At 39.4% G+C, this 15,824-nt stretch overlaps 1 protein-coding gene across 1 annotated transcript; it reads left to right on the forward strand.

Moving 5' to 3' along the window:
- Positions 1–3,671: 3,671 nt before the first annotated feature.
- Positions 3,672–5,992, forward strand: LOC118412839 (transmembrane protein 45B-like). The gene is made up of 3 exons (XM_035815880.1): positions 3,672–3,920; positions 4,279–4,664; positions 5,226–5,992. The coding sequence occupies exons 1-3, from the start codon at positions 3,710–3,712 to the stop codon at positions 5,469–5,471; spliced, it is 843 nt and encodes a 280-aa protein (XP_035671773.1). The 5' UTR covers positions 3,672–3,709; the 3' UTR covers positions 5,472–5,992.
- Positions 5,993–15,824: the final 9,832 nt, after the last annotated feature.

A 15,824-nucleotide genomic window follows, 5' to 3' on the forward strand; every position in this document is an offset into this window, starting at 1 on the left:
CCATGATAAATTGCTCTCTGGGTCTGTGTGTCTTGTTGTGTGTGTCAATTAAAAGAAACACATTGATTTAGTGACAATGCTATGAAATAACTGGAATGCAGTTGTATAATTTCTAGAATGCACTATGAATACCCAGGAATATACAAAGAATTTTCATTTAGACAACATTCAGGCTCATGCCAACTCGTGTGAAGGGAGTATAAGGTCCATTTCAAATTCCTACGAAGCTACCCGAATATGGCGCAAATTTTGCAAATTCTTTATTGGCCTTTATTCTGGCTGGTTCTGCTTGATTCCTGCTGATTAAATGTGAAGATGGCCATAACATCACAGCACTGTTGCATCCCATATATGCTTCTATCCCAGAAGTGATGTTGGACGGAGCGCATCTGGGATAGGTCATGAGTCAGCGTTTAGACTAGAGTAGACAGTAAGACACACGGAATATTGTTACCTCCATGAAATGTCATGGAGGTTATATTTTACCCCGCGTTTGTGTGTCTGTCTGTGTGTTTGTGTGTGTGTGTGTGTGTAAACAAAATAACTCAAGAACGGCTGGGTGGATTGGTTTCATACTTGGTGTGTTGGTAGTGTGTGATGAAAGCTGGAAATGATTAGTTTTTGGGCCCCCTAGCGGGTTCCCTTGGTACTGCAGCGCAACTTCCGGTTTTGCTATCTCGGTGTTCTGAACAAGCTATGGCCACGATTTTTGAGTGTTAGATAGCTCTTGTGCTCAGGACGAAATGACATAAGTTCGGTCCCCCTAGCGTCTAATTTTGGGATAGCAGGGGCATTTTTGTCAAAAACTTCTGAAGACGATAACTCAAGAAGGGAACAACGAATTTTCATGATTTTTGGTATGTAGGTACCTTAGACAATGTTGTACAAGATAAGATACTAATTATGCAAAATTGGAGTACATTTGCATAATTAATGAGAATATTATATCATAGCAGTTTTTTCAATGTATCTCTTGTTCCAGACATGCTATGGTATTGAAATTTAGGTGGTAGATAGCTTTTAGTGCCATGACTAAGTGGAGCAAGTTTCAGCCCTCTAACATTTAATTGTGGAACTGCAGGGGCGTTTTTGTCAAGACACTCCAAAGCGGATAACTGCAGAAAGGATTGACAGATTGGCATCATATTAGGCATGCGGGTACCTTAGACAAAGATGTTCATAATGATATACATGTTATGCAAATGAGGACTTAATTTGCATAATTAATGAGGAAATTGTATAATTCCATTGTTTTCAATAACTGGACTTCAATAAATGTAACACATGTTAATTATGATAGGTGGAGTATAAGCAGATACCAAATATGGTAATGAGGAGCTTATTTGCATAATTTATGTAAAAATTGCAAAACCGCTTTATGATTAATAATGGGAATTTTATGATTGTGACATGTGTACGTTAGTCAATGATGAACAACACCATGCATAAATTATGTCTATGTGTTAGTCAATTTCATTAAATTTAGGAAAGCTCTAAATTTTCATGGAGGTATGAGGTCGCCGAACTCTAGTTCTATACTATTTGTCCATCCTCTTTCGCGTTACCTGCAATAAGCCCTGAGGCAAGACTTTGCACTTTGAACTATTATAATCATGGTAGATTCACAAAAGTCTAAATGTATCTAAATAAAGAAACTAAATATTAAGAACGATTTTAGTAATGTCTCATTCCCAGCTATAACGAGGTCGGTGTCCCGGCTCTTGAGTGTTGATTTGACCAGACACAACCTTGCTACACAGTTACCTTTCACGTTAGTCTAACGCGTCACGTTTCCAAATCGGGGCTGTTTGTGGAAACGAAAAATAGAAAATGTATAAGAATACTAGAGTTCCACGACCCCATACCTGCGCCAAATAATTCTACCCTTTACAACTACTGTATTAATTGTTTTTGTCATTATGGAAATAAGGTTTTCATTTGCATAAATTCTATTACTTGATTATCTTCTCCACCGAATAACAGACGTAAGCAATCTATGTTAAAAAGATTTTCATCGCATTTTCTAAAAAATTATGCAAATTATGTTCAACGATGTTCACCTGTACATAACTTCCAGATGCTAACAGTAATGACATTACGGCGTTTCTCATTAATTATGCAAATTAGGTCTTTACTTTGCATAATATATATCTATCAATATTCTTATCTATCTCAGTTACAAATGTCACATGTTGTAATGGTCCAATAATGGAACTGAGCATGTTTAGATGATTTCCTAATTAATTATGCAAATTAGATTCCAATTTGCATAATCAATATGTAATTATAGAAGAATCTTTTAAGCTATCTACATAGATATTACCAAAAATCATGACAATCCGTCAATCCCTTCTTGAGTTACTAGTATTCCCTTTCAAAGTCTTACACTAAACCTGCCCTGCAGTTCCAAAACAAGCCGCTAGGGGGTACAAATCTACACCACGTACTCTCCGCATCAAGAGCTGTCTACCACTCAAAAATCATAGCCACAGCATGTTCAGAACTCGAAATATCAAACCCGGAAGTTCCGTTGCAGTACCTTGACAGGTCGCTAGGAGGCCCAAAATCTTATCATCTCCAGGTCTCATCAAGACCTACCCACATACCGAATATCAATGCAATCCATCCAGGCGTTCTCGAGTTATTCTGGTCTTCTACAAACATACATACATACATACAAACGCTACCCAAAACATAACCTTCTCGGTGAAGGTAATAACCGTTACACAAATAATGCCCGCAACTATTTTCTTTTAAGATGCAAGATATTTTAATCTTTCATCTTGTATTTGTATGTCTAAGTCTAAGGCTCAACAAAGATGATTCTGATCTCTCAAATATCTTGTGTATTGTGGTGTCTTTTATATCATGTTCTTCGTTCCCTTAAGCTGCTACGTACTGTAAGCTGCCCGGCCGGGCCCCGGTTTGGAAATGTGACGTAGGCATTGTAATTACACGTATACCGAAACACTTGCCACCAGCCGGTCGGACCGGTCGGGGATCGAGGTCAGTGCGCCCTGTCACTTGCACGCTGTCCCCAAGTAACACCGAGGATACCTAAAGGTTAGTGAATCTACTGAAATTTACGACGTTAGAAGCATGCCGTTACTGTGATATGCATGTTTGATAAAAACCGTCTTCCGGTCTTTGTTTTACCGTAGCAGGTGAAATTTTAAACGTTGCTTGTAGGAACACAATGACATCAGAAGGCCTTGTTTTTTTTTGTTTTTGTAACCACGTTAATCACACTGTCACAGTATACATAGAACCATGAACAAAGGGTAGGGGGATTGTTTTGAACAAATCTGACCGAACAACAGATTTTAGAAAGATAATTTACAACCAAATGTAACGTTATGTATGAATATTGCGGGGTCTTACTGAGGTATATCCAATTGGCATATTTATCTAAGTCAAATACGTTCCCCTTTCCAAGGCCTTCCAGGGGTCAAATCGTTCTTGTCTGACCTTAGAATGCCACAACTGTACTAAATTGTACAGAAATGCACTTGACAGTGTGACATTCTGCGACCTTAATTCGATCTGGTGATCAACAAATTCGGCTGAAGACAGTGTGAGGCCGGGTTCATGTTCAACTATTGTATGTGTCCTTCCCGGCAAATAAATTTGGCGGTGATTTTAGACCTTTTTTTGGAGATATTGAAGTGACAAGCAAACCACACTCGTTGTATCTTAGTTTCAGTGAAGTATGGGTAATTTCATAGGCCATGCCGCCCCGGGATGCTTCTTTTTGTGCTTTGGTCTGTGGTGGATGCTGAAGTACTCCGTCATGTGGGCCAGTCGGCTGGGAGGCGGGAGGACCAGCTCGACCCACACGGTGTGCTGCTGCGGTGGGGCGCGGCGCTTCCTGGGGAGGGTTCCGATCGAAGGACTGGTCAAAATGACATTCACAACAGGAGGTGCGTTGCTTGCTTATGTTTTATGACCCCCTATATAGATATAACGTTAGAAGAAAAGATGCAAGGTTCTCTACCTGCTTCTTTGCTATCTCCCAAACAGATTAAAGTATTCGGTTCATCCTCAGGTTAAACGTCCGTTATTGAACTTTCTACACGGTTCGCCTCTTCATCGTTGAAATGATACTAGAATGTTACAATAACTGGCGTAAAACACTGGCAATGAGCCAGATTGATGCCTGCTACCCGTGTGCAAAAATAGCGGAATAAGAACTATTTTTAACGGGACACCTGCCTGCGCGTTTGCTGCGATTTCGTGAAGTCTTAAACAAAACACCCGGCACTTTTTTTGTTGCTGCAGGTATCATCTTTGAGCAACTGGTTGCCCACTGGATTCTGATCGATTCAAATGGACACTTTCATATTCTGGGGAACTGGCAACACACCACCATGCACAGTTTCTTCCTCTTGAACGGGTTTTGTGATATTTTGATCGCTCTAAGAGCGCCTGTACCGAGTGGAATAGATTACGCCACCATGTCATTGGCCTGCTCAGTGGAAGGGTTGTTATTTTTCTACCATCTGCATGGCCGTGGTAACTTAGACGTTCATGTCCATCAGCTGTTGATCCTGGCTATCGTCCCATGTGTGGCCGTGACAGGGCTGGAGACCTGGAACCCTCACACGGTGTACCTGCCCATGATCAGGGCAGCACTGGCAACGCTGCAGGGGACCTGGCTGTGGCAGGTCTGATGTTTCAGTCATCTTGATATAGTTTAGAACTCTTTCATTTTCATTTCATATAATCAACAATGCAGGCAATACATAGTAAACGAGATGCCTGGATGGCGTTCATCATCCTGCAATTACGGATCATTGCACCTGTATACAATGGACAAGTCTGATAGTGAAGTACCCAATTATTACATCTGTATTCTTTGCTCTGGTTCAGTAGGGAAGGATGTGGTATGTTCGTGTTGTGTGTTGAGTGGATCCCCTCTGAGTTAATTGACCCCAGAAGTCCTATTCACCTTCATCTGGGGGGGGTGTGTTGCCAGTTAGTGCAAAGCGTCCCCAGTTGTATGAAGAATTATGAAGCAATCACATAAAACACTTGTAGGAATATGAAAGTTTCTAGATATGGAACATTCACTAGGCATTATAAATTGATGCCCTTCATATCACGGATTCGAGGTTGCACAGTTGTAACTCGAAAGTTGCCAAGGTTCAGTAAGATGTGAATCAAGACAAAATACGTGGACTAATTACATGTGATTTTTCTAACATAATGGCCTTCTGATTTTGCAGGCTGGGTTCATCCTGTACCCTCCCTTTCCTGGCCATGACTGGGACCCGGACAGCCATGAGAACATGATGTTTGTCTCCATGGCGTTCTGTTGGCACATCCTGGGCATCCTGCTCTTCATGTGTGTTGTGTACACAGTAGTCTATCACATCTACCAAGCCAAGGAGAAACAGTTAGGTAATGACATGGAGCTGGGACCGCTGTCTTCACACATGCTGCAGACACACTCGGACTCAGAACTGGACTAACATATATCATTACAACCTGTCTAGTACTTTTTCCATGTCAATATCAGATGTCAAATCATTCAGTATGTCATGGATGTCAGGAAAGACTGTGTCTCCTTCATTTGTCACGGTCAGATCTGTACACAGACGTTCAACAATCGCGTGTCAATGGCAATCCGTCATTTTCACCTTTGGATGAAGGGAACCAAGTTAGACCATGTATTTCAGGAGGTATGCAAAGACATCAAAGCAATGATTCAGTAGCTGTATCAAAGTAGCTCTTCGATCGATATATGTACAATTAACTCTTTCTTTTAGAAATAGTTTTAAGACATTTATTATCTTGTAAGGTTATGGGGTACAGCGTGACAATTAGATAATCACCTACCAGTTTGCATTCATAAGAATAACAGAGATATCTCAGCTAGTTATAGTGGTGCGTTTTACAAGCCTTATCTGTACTTGTACCAAACGTTCACAGAACGGATGATGTACAGAATATGTGCCTATCAAAATACTTCAATACAAAGACAGGGAATCTGTGTCGTGTGTATACATTATGCTTCAAGAAGTTTAAGAAAATAGAAGATACTATGATGTAGGCTTGAGTTTAAATTCATAGCTGTTATATGATTATGGTAGGTGCGTAAAAAGTAGCTAGGTAGGTTGGTAGATTCTCTATATGTAGTATAAACGTATCTAAATTTACAACAAAACACAGAGCGGTTTGAGTAATGCCTTGTAAGCTAGATGTCGGTGCCTCAGCTTTTTGTTTATTCGGAACACCGAACAAAAAAACAACTTTTCCAAATATATATGTGGTCAAACGTACAAAGAAACACACGCAAACAGGCGGTCGGACCAGTCGAGGCTGTAAGGCTAGGTGATGGATATAAGGTTAATGAATGTACTAAAATTGCGACGTTAAACATCTGGCATTATTGCGATGCTAGTTTGATGAAACCTCTAGCTCAAAAATTGGCTTTTGTTTTTCGTTTCACCACATTAGGTATTTTTTACCGTTGCTTGTAGGAGCACAATGACAACAGGTATTAGAAAGACAAGTTACGGATAAATAAATGTAGCGTTATGTGTACATTTTAGAATTCTTAGAGATTATGAGATTTAGGTTATGTTTCACTTTACCGGTACATTCCTGGAGTCGAATCGTTCTTGTCTGACCATAGAATACCACACCTATACAGATCGATCGATAAAGCACGTCTTCAAAATGTCGACATGTAACGCTAGGCCCCTTCACACAAGAGGCGAAATGAGCCGGAATGCACCCTAGCTGAAAATTCTATTGTATGTATTCCTAGGTGTGCATTTTAGATATTCTCACTGATATTAATGCCCATTCTTGTGCCATTCCGAATTCAATGTTTTTGTCATGCTCAGAACGTTTAAGGAATAATGTACATTCGAAGTGAAAGAAATATAGAACGGCATTCAAAGTGTATTCTTGTATGACCGCATTACGGCAATCCAACATTATTCCAGACGTTCTGATCTCATTCGATGGAAAACGGACCGACCACAAGAAAGGACATACACATCTTTGGTGTATGTCTTGTTGACTTCTGACATGCACTATAGAAACTAGGGGTGGGAACCGGTACAGAAAATTCAGGTCCGGTTCAGGTCCAGAGGATCAGGTGTCCGGACGTGAACCTGGACCGGATTCAGTATGTCAGAACTTGTGAAAGGACGATACTCAAAACAATTCGCTACAAAGAAATCTGTTTTGTGGGGCATTCGACTCCCACTTAACTTAGTCTAACTGCCTATGTACGATTAGCTGTAAACCTCGGTAGAAATGACTGCAGACTCTATTCTGCATACGTAACTAATAAATACACCGCAGCCGATATTTTACGTGCAAATGAAGATCTGTAACATCAAGTAAAAACTTGAAATGCTACATGTATGCATCGAACGATTCCGACTCCATACTTCCATACTACATTGATACCATCACTTCACCATAATGATTGCATTTCTAAGAAACTAGGTGTAATTCCCCACCCGGTCCAGGAAGGTTCGACTACTCAAGACAAATGCTTGGCACAACAGTTCTGTAAAGAAAAAGACTTAATGTTTAATTAATGCTTTCGAGTAATGCTCAAGTTGGCACAAAGTGGGATCCTAAGGTGATTGTGAGGAAGGGAGTTATTGCTCCGCAAGAACTTGCAGGGCAATAAGTCCCTTCCTCAGCAAACCCCCCTCTCCGGCATTAGAGAATCCTAGCCAATGTTGAAAATCACGAACCAGTGCTCCCCCCATATTAAATGACAATGACAATGATGTTTATTGCATGTTCATGCCCCAATGGGGCTAAATGCATTAAGTTTGATATAAAGTTAATAACAACAAAAAAACAATGATATGTCCTAATCATAACTATTTTCTACAAGCTTCGCCCCTCCTCTTAAAACATGAGTAAACGAACTTACACAGTTCTTCCAATACGTCATAGTTAGTTGATGTCATCAGATATTTAAACAAGTCTACCTTTGTTAGGTGTGTATATTTCTCTTTTACACGTTTAACATTAACAAGGCTATTACGCATATCATTGTACAGAGAACACTCTAGCACAAAATACATTTCATTTTCTATATATCTGACATTCTTATTACAAAATATGCATATTCTATCATCAGGAGGAGTTCGGGTGTATCTGCCAGCTTCAATTTGCAGTGGGTGATCGCTGATCCTTAATTTAGTCATGGCTCGGCGATAGCTAAAATTTGCTATCTCTAGGTAAAATTTTCTCTTTCATAGGTAAGCTTGAATTTTCTATAGGTTCTTAACTTATTACCTTGGTTTTCTTTCATGCCAGGAGAATTCATTTCGGAGTAAAAATTTTGAACAAAGTTGTCTTTCAGTCTTTGGTTTACTTCGGACTGAGCGAAAGATGTGTTGCGATCACTGTTAATCAAAAGATAGGCAAAACCAGACTCCTCCAGGATTTTACTAGCATTGGAAAACCAGCATGGTATGTTGCGACTGTGTAAGTCCTGCTGTACAAGAAAAGCTTCAAATTGTAGGCTATTTCTTGGCACTTCTTTAACTAATCTTTTATAGTATGAATACAATCTAATATATACTTCGATCCACAGAGGATACCTGCCTAGTTCTGCCCTTGTTGCAAGATTACTTCAGTTTTTTCTTAAGTCAATATTGGGACAACGCAGGCGTCAAATAATTTACAATATACTGAAATTGAAGGATTGGTTTCTCCTAGTGTTCTTTTAATACTGAACAGAGCGCCTTCTTTTGTAGTGTTTTTAATGCTGTTGTGAGCACCACTCCTAAATAGCAGTATGAAGAAACTATCTTTATGTCTTCGTTGAGTATATGAGATTTGAAATTTGAGAACATATGACCCTTTTTGTTAAAAACGATTATTTTTGTCTTATTTATGTTAACTGATAATTTCCATTTGTTGCAATAGAGACCTAGTTTATCTATTGCATTTTGAAGGCCATTTTGGCTAGTTGATAGTAGAACAAGGTCGTCGGCATAAAATAAACTTGATACTTCGGATGTATTTAGCAAGGGCGCATCAAAATCTCCTGTATTCAGTTCGTCTGCTAAGTCACTGATATATAGGTTAAATAGTGAAGGACTTAGAACACAACCTTGCCGCACTCCTATTTTGATAGGGAAATTTTCACTTAAACCTATATTTGTTTTCACACTCGCTGTTGATTGACTATGTAAGCTTTTTAGCATATCAAAAAATCTACCGGAAATGCCTTTTGATATGAGTTTGAATACTAGTAATAGGCCCTCGTGCCAAATTGAATCAAATGCCTTGGATAGATCCACAAAGCAAGCAAATGGTTGTTTTCTTGACTGTGTATATTTGGAAATCAACGTTTTCAGAACAAATATGAAAGCCATCCGGTCTGCGAAGGAGGCTAGAAATACAACGTTTCTGACTACATTCTACCACGATATATTTACATACACCCGGCATTCATGAAGATCCATCAACCCATTCCTGAGTTATTCCCCTCTAAAGGGATGATGCAACAACACATGCCTGTAGAAAAATTCCTGACATGCCCGCCAGATTTTGGGAATCCTTTTTCCGGTCGCAAACTATCAAAACTATTAGGCTCGCCCCTGAGACGTCGCCAAAAATACACAATGCGGTTTTTGAAGCAATACCGTTCTCAGAGGATAAGGCCTTGAAAAACCCTATCATTTGTTGTAAGAGCAAACAGACAAACAATCATCAAAAAAGTTACAACATCTAGAGATCTCCATGTTTTCTTCTTTTGCGCAAATATTTCGACTCCATTGGTCAAAAGTAATTACGTTGGAAAGAAAAGGACCAATCACCGCTTACAGAGAGGCAGGTACAAAATGGCGGTGGACCCCAGACCGGTTGATGCAAACGTGTGTCCGCTTGGTGAGTATTTTGGGAAATTTCTGCGTTATCTGTGACTGTCATTAACGGGAAGAATACCTACCAGATGAAGGAATAGATGTGTGAAGTATTTTAGGAGATATCGTGTTGACTTATCCTAAAAAATGACGCGAAACAACTTCCGTGCAAATTGTGCTGTGTCGCCTGTCATCCGCTTGCACGGGTGGACAGATTTGGCGCGCACATGGCGCCCCAATTTTAGATAATTCCAGTCGGGTTTGGAGTACGTTTGGAGCCAAACAAACTGTACACTTCGCCCAAAATACGTTATAGTAAGGGTTCATTGATCAATGAAGATTGATTTGTTCTTGTAGTACGAGCTGAACGGTGTGCCAATGTGTCATTCTTTTGATGCGCACGTTGAGTCACTTCACATAATTATTTATTTCTTTCCTTCTTTCCTTTGAATTGAACTTCCACAAATTCAACAGCGCACTCTCAGAGCGAATAGGCTGAGCTTTATGTATGGCCGGAAAATATGCTGCTATTCATCCATCTGTAGGGCAATATATATAAGCAAATGTTTTTTTTTTTTTTACTACTTTGTTTTGAAACTGCCCCCCTCCCCTGTCTACCACTACCAGTTCTGAAAGAGTTCGGAGACCTCATACCTCCTGAAATATTTAGACCTTTTTGTTAAATGTTGTGCAATTGCCTTCAACATTTACATACTTCATGCATGGTGACATTCGCATTTTAATCTAAAAATTGATTTACACATGTCACACATTATGGCATCCGGGCGTGCTGGTTGCACGGATGGCCATGACTCTCTCCCCCCATCCTTCCCTGTCCTCCATAGCCTTGGGCAGATCTTCAGCCGTGCAGCCAGTATGCATTTTAGGTCCTTATTAATATCTTGTCTACCTCCACGGAAGGTACTTTAGTAAACATACTGTTTTTGCACTGTTTCCTCTTCTCTCCAAACGAATAAGGTAAATGACCTGGACCAGATGACTGTCACTGTGGTCACCAAAGAAGCAGGCACCCTGTGGTGTTCGGTTACATAATGTAGCTAATGACTTAGCAATTAGCACAGAGCTGGAGGGGCTCAGGTCACTAAATATAAATGTGTTGGAGTAAGAATAAACATAACAGTAGTCACTGTTAGGCCACATTATGTGAATCTGTGAAGGTAAACATTATATATATATTATCTACTTGCAAATGTCACCTTTCTTTTTAGAACTTTCTGTTCTATTTCACCTGCCCTTAGAATAGATTATATACGTTACATATTTTGAAGACTTGTAATTGGAAAACATTGAAATTGTAAAGTTGATGATGCAAATTTCCATGATTCATATCTAGAGGGGTTTTCTTCGCGGGAAGAATTTGTGTGCGTGGGAAACAAATATGAAAAAAAAATGTGCAGTACAAAATTCTTATATAGAAAGATGTGAGCCGGTGATATAATTTTCCATCTGTAACCTTAATGTTTTTTCTCAAATACATGGATAAGTTACTTATAAAAGGTTCTGTATTGTAAAAGGTTACTACTTGAATGTGGCTTTTCACCATTCTTTAGCAAACTCTATCCAGTGCAAAAAAAGTTTCAAACTTAAACTTTTTTTTGCGCGGGAAAGCTTAACATTTGTGACATTTTAAAAATATGTGACATATGTAACTGATCAATACAGAAAAGAATGTTAGTAGATATTGATTATCCATTGATTAAGGACTAATTTGCATAATAGATAAATTCTATAATGGTAAATGATGGGAATGTCACTCTTATGGCATATCAAAATTAAGTTTAACATTGTTTGATGTAAATCATGCAAATCGGGGCCTTATTTACACGTGGTCTATGAGCATTAATGCTACAGCATCCTCCTTTGCTAAGATGAGTCTTTCATACATTGAACAACTTGTTTTGTCTGGGGTTTTGCCTTTGCACCTATATATAAATCAAGATCCTTTTGATTGATTGGTCAGACATTTGGCAAACACTCAGCCACATCTACAGCAAACACTATAACTACTTCATGGAGGATTGTGTGCTATGGACTCTTGTTGTGTGTAGAACATGTTTTTCTTGTTTGTCGTTGTCTGTTTGGAGCACGAAAACTGCAACTTCTTATGTGTTGTTTGTATTTGCATGATGTTTGTTACAGACATTACAGTAATTACATATAACCCCACAAGCAAATCTTAGTCTACTAGGCAGATATGAGACAAGCATTCCTTAATTTAGCGAGTCGATTTCTTACTCAAGAGTCAAATATGCCATGTACTTATATTTGTATGTGTATATGCCATATGCCATATGCACTTACAAATTTTTGTTTTCTTTAATAAAAATCCAGAAATAGCATTCATAAAGGATCTACTTTATCATATTTCTACATGATTTGTTGCTTATAAATCTTAGGACATCTCCTGAATTTGAAGTCTCCAATAAATGATACCGAAATTAAAAAGGTTTTGAGGCACCAATGCTCTGACTTGTACTAGCTCTTAAGTTCTGATGACTGTGCTATACAGACCATTTCATTTCTCTTAGCATATCTTTTTGATGTCCAAGGGGCCAGGAAGAATTTTGGAATAAAGGAAAGGAAAATTCTACTGTACAGGACTGGTAGAAAATTCTGGAGAAGGCAAACATATACCTAAAAAATCTAGACGTCACGGAGTATTGAATTTAAAAAAATGAATACCTAATAAACCTCCAGCGTTGGCAAACATAATCTCTTTAATTGAAAAATATGTCATAAATCTCTATCAGTCTATCGCATCAAGTGTTCCGAGACCTCATACCTTTATGAAATATCTAAAGCAATTGTAGATTTATTGTTTCATCTTGCAAATAAGGTCGCAATCAGTATGATCTATATCGTGGTCTTTTTAAAGCTATGCTACGGAGTTATTTGCACTCAAATTTGAAATATTCTAGAACTAAGAAATCCCAGATTTACTCCCACTTTTTGACACTTTTGTGTCATTATTTCATGTTTGTAACCAAAATGATTAGCCTACAAACATTCCGCTCTAGGCGCGCTGTATCCTGTTGACCTCCCGAATTAGACAACAACAACAACTCCAGGCCTCCAGTAGGCACCCTAGGGGGTGGGGTAATGAGTTCATCACACTCCAGGCACAGCCTCGGGCTACAGGGGAAATCTTCTTCTTTGAAAACACCAAAGATACAAATTTTTGTTTAAAAGTCCTGTCGGCAAAATTCAATGTTTACATTCTGTCATTAATCATGCATTTATGGGCATTTGCACACACTGTGATTTGCGATCTAAAAATGAAGAGCTAAAGCATTGTAGGTGCAGAAGTAAGCATGGAGCTTACTCTCTCTCCAGGCATACCGGCTGTTTCCCTATGACGGCATTGGTCTCGCCTTACAGGGGGACATTGCTAACAAGGGACCAGTTTCACAGGGACTGCCTTACACAAGACAAAAGGAGAGCGAAGCATTGTAGGTGCAGAAGTAAGCATGGAGCTTACTCTCTCTCCAGGCATACCGGCTGTTTCCCTATGACGGCATTGGTCTCGCCTTACAGGGGGACATTGCTAACAAGGGAGCAGTTTCACAGGGACTGCCTTACACAAGACAAAAGGAGAGCGAAGCATTGTAGGTGCAGAAGTAAGCATGGAGCTTACTCTCTCTCCAGGCATACCGGCTGTTTCCCTATGACGGCATTGGTCTCGCCTTACAGGGGGACATTGCTAACAAGGGAGCAGTTTCACAGGGACTGCCTTACACAAGACAAAAGGAGAGCGAAGCATTGTAGGTGCAGAAGTAAGCATGGAGCTTACTTTCTCTTCAGGCATACCGCTGTTTCCCTATGACGGCATTGGTCTCGCCTTACAGGGGGACATTGCTAACAAGGGACCAGTTTCACAGGGACTGCCTTACACAAGACAAAAGGAGAGCGAAGCATTGTAGGTGCAGAAGTAAGCATGGAACTTACTCTCTCTCCAGGCATACCGGCTGTTTCCCTATGACGGCATTGGTCTCGCCTTACAGGGGGACATTGCTAACAAGGGACCAGTTTCACAGGGACTGCCTTACACAAGACAAAAGGAGAGCGAAGCATTGTAGGTGCAGAAGTAAGCATGTAGCTTACTCTCTCTCCAGGCATACCGGCTGTTTCCCTATGACGGCATTGGTCTCGCCTTACAGGGGGACATTGCTAACAAGGGACCAGTTTCACAGGGACTGCCTTACACAAGACAAAAGGAGAGCGAAGCATTGTAGGTGCAGAAGTAAGCAACAGAGCTTACTCTCTCTCCAGGCATACCGGCTGTTTCCCTATGACGGCATTGGTCTCGCCTTACAGGGGGACATTGCTAACAAGGGACCAGCTTCACAGGGACTGCCTGACACGAAACAAAGATTGAAGGACTAGAAAGGCCGATATTTGCTTAGGAGCAAATACAGCATATTGCAATCCATCTTCATCCTTGAAAAAATCCCCAAATTCAACAATTTGAAGTAATGTTTGCCCAAAGGGAAAATGAAGTACTGTGGGCACTTGTCCTAGACACCTTCATGCCGAATTTTAGGTCATTTGGTTTCAATACAAGGGCATAGAAGTCAAAAATATACATTTTTAGACAAAAATGACGGAAAACCCAAAAATAAATAATTTTTGAAGTGATCTATGAAGAAAGTTTCAATGGCGTCCTGTGAGCATATGTTCAATGCACCTCTGCACCAAATTTTAGGTCATTTGGTTTCTATACAAGGGCATAGGAGCAAAAAATATACATTTTTAGTCAAAAATGAACGAAAAACCCCCAAATAACTCATTTTTTAAGTGATCTATGAAGAAAGTGTTAATGGGACCCTGGGCTCATATGTCCAATGCACCTATGTACCAAATTGCAGGTCATTAGGCTTTCATAGAAGGGTATAGGAGCCAAAAATATACATTTTTTGTCAAAAATGGCCGAAAAACCCAAAATAACTAATTTTTGAAGTGATCTCTGAAGAAAGTGTTGATGAAGCCCTGTGCTCATATATCCAATACACCTATATACCAAATTTCAGGTCACTTAGCCTTCATACAAGGGCACAGGAGCCAAAAATAGACATTTTTAGTCAAAAATGGCCAAAAAACCCCAAATAAATAATTTTTGAAGTGGCCTATGAAGAAAGTGTTGATGGGTTCCTGTGCTCATATGTCCAATGCACCTCTGTACCAAATTTCAGGTCATTAGGGTTTAATACCAGGGCACAGTGACCCAAAATATATATATTTTGTCTAAAAATGACCAAAAACCCTAAATATCATAATTTTCAAGGCCTCTATCAAAAAAGTGAAAAAAAACGTCTGGGGGTATTTGCTATCCCTACCTTCATGCCAAATTTCAGCTCATTTGGCCCAAAAATGAAAAAGTAGAATCCATTTGAAGATTTGACAGGAGAAGGAGAAGAGACCAACAAAAAACAATATATTGCAATCCCATACTATGTATGGATTGCAATATAATGATACATGCAAAGTAAGCAATATATTTGTGGCCTGCTGAAGTTATATGAAAGTGAACCATGCTAATTATACCTTATCATCATAAGTGATAGAAATGGGAATATCGTCTTTTTTCTTAAGATAACATTATTGGCTCCTTCAGTTTAGGTTTAGGAGATGATCAACTAATTTAATAATGCATTGATGGAAACATTATGTCAGTTGTAAGGGTTAAAATCTTTTCGTAAATGTATGAGGTTGTGGAACTCTAGTTTAAACATGAAACTTAATAGTTCTATATGTTGGAAGGTAAATGGTTTTCTCAACCCATGAAATTTTAGAGATTTGCGATTTTTTCATTTGTATCACTCACGCTCCCATATAATCAACCTGGAAGCTTTGTCAGCTGTCAATTTTGTCCAGGATTAGCGTTCTTCTTGCAATTGGAAGCAAAGAAATAACCATAACATCAGTATGTTGTGCAAATACTTTCATGATTTGTGT

The sequence above is a fragment of the Branchiostoma floridae genome, chromosome 4, assembly GCF_000003815.2.
Source record: "Branchiostoma floridae strain S238N-H82 chromosome 4, Bfl_VNyyK, whole genome shotgun sequence".
NCBI classification, from domain to species: domain Eukaryota; kingdom Metazoa; phylum Chordata; class Leptocardii; order Amphioxiformes; family Branchiostomatidae; genus Branchiostoma; species Branchiostoma floridae.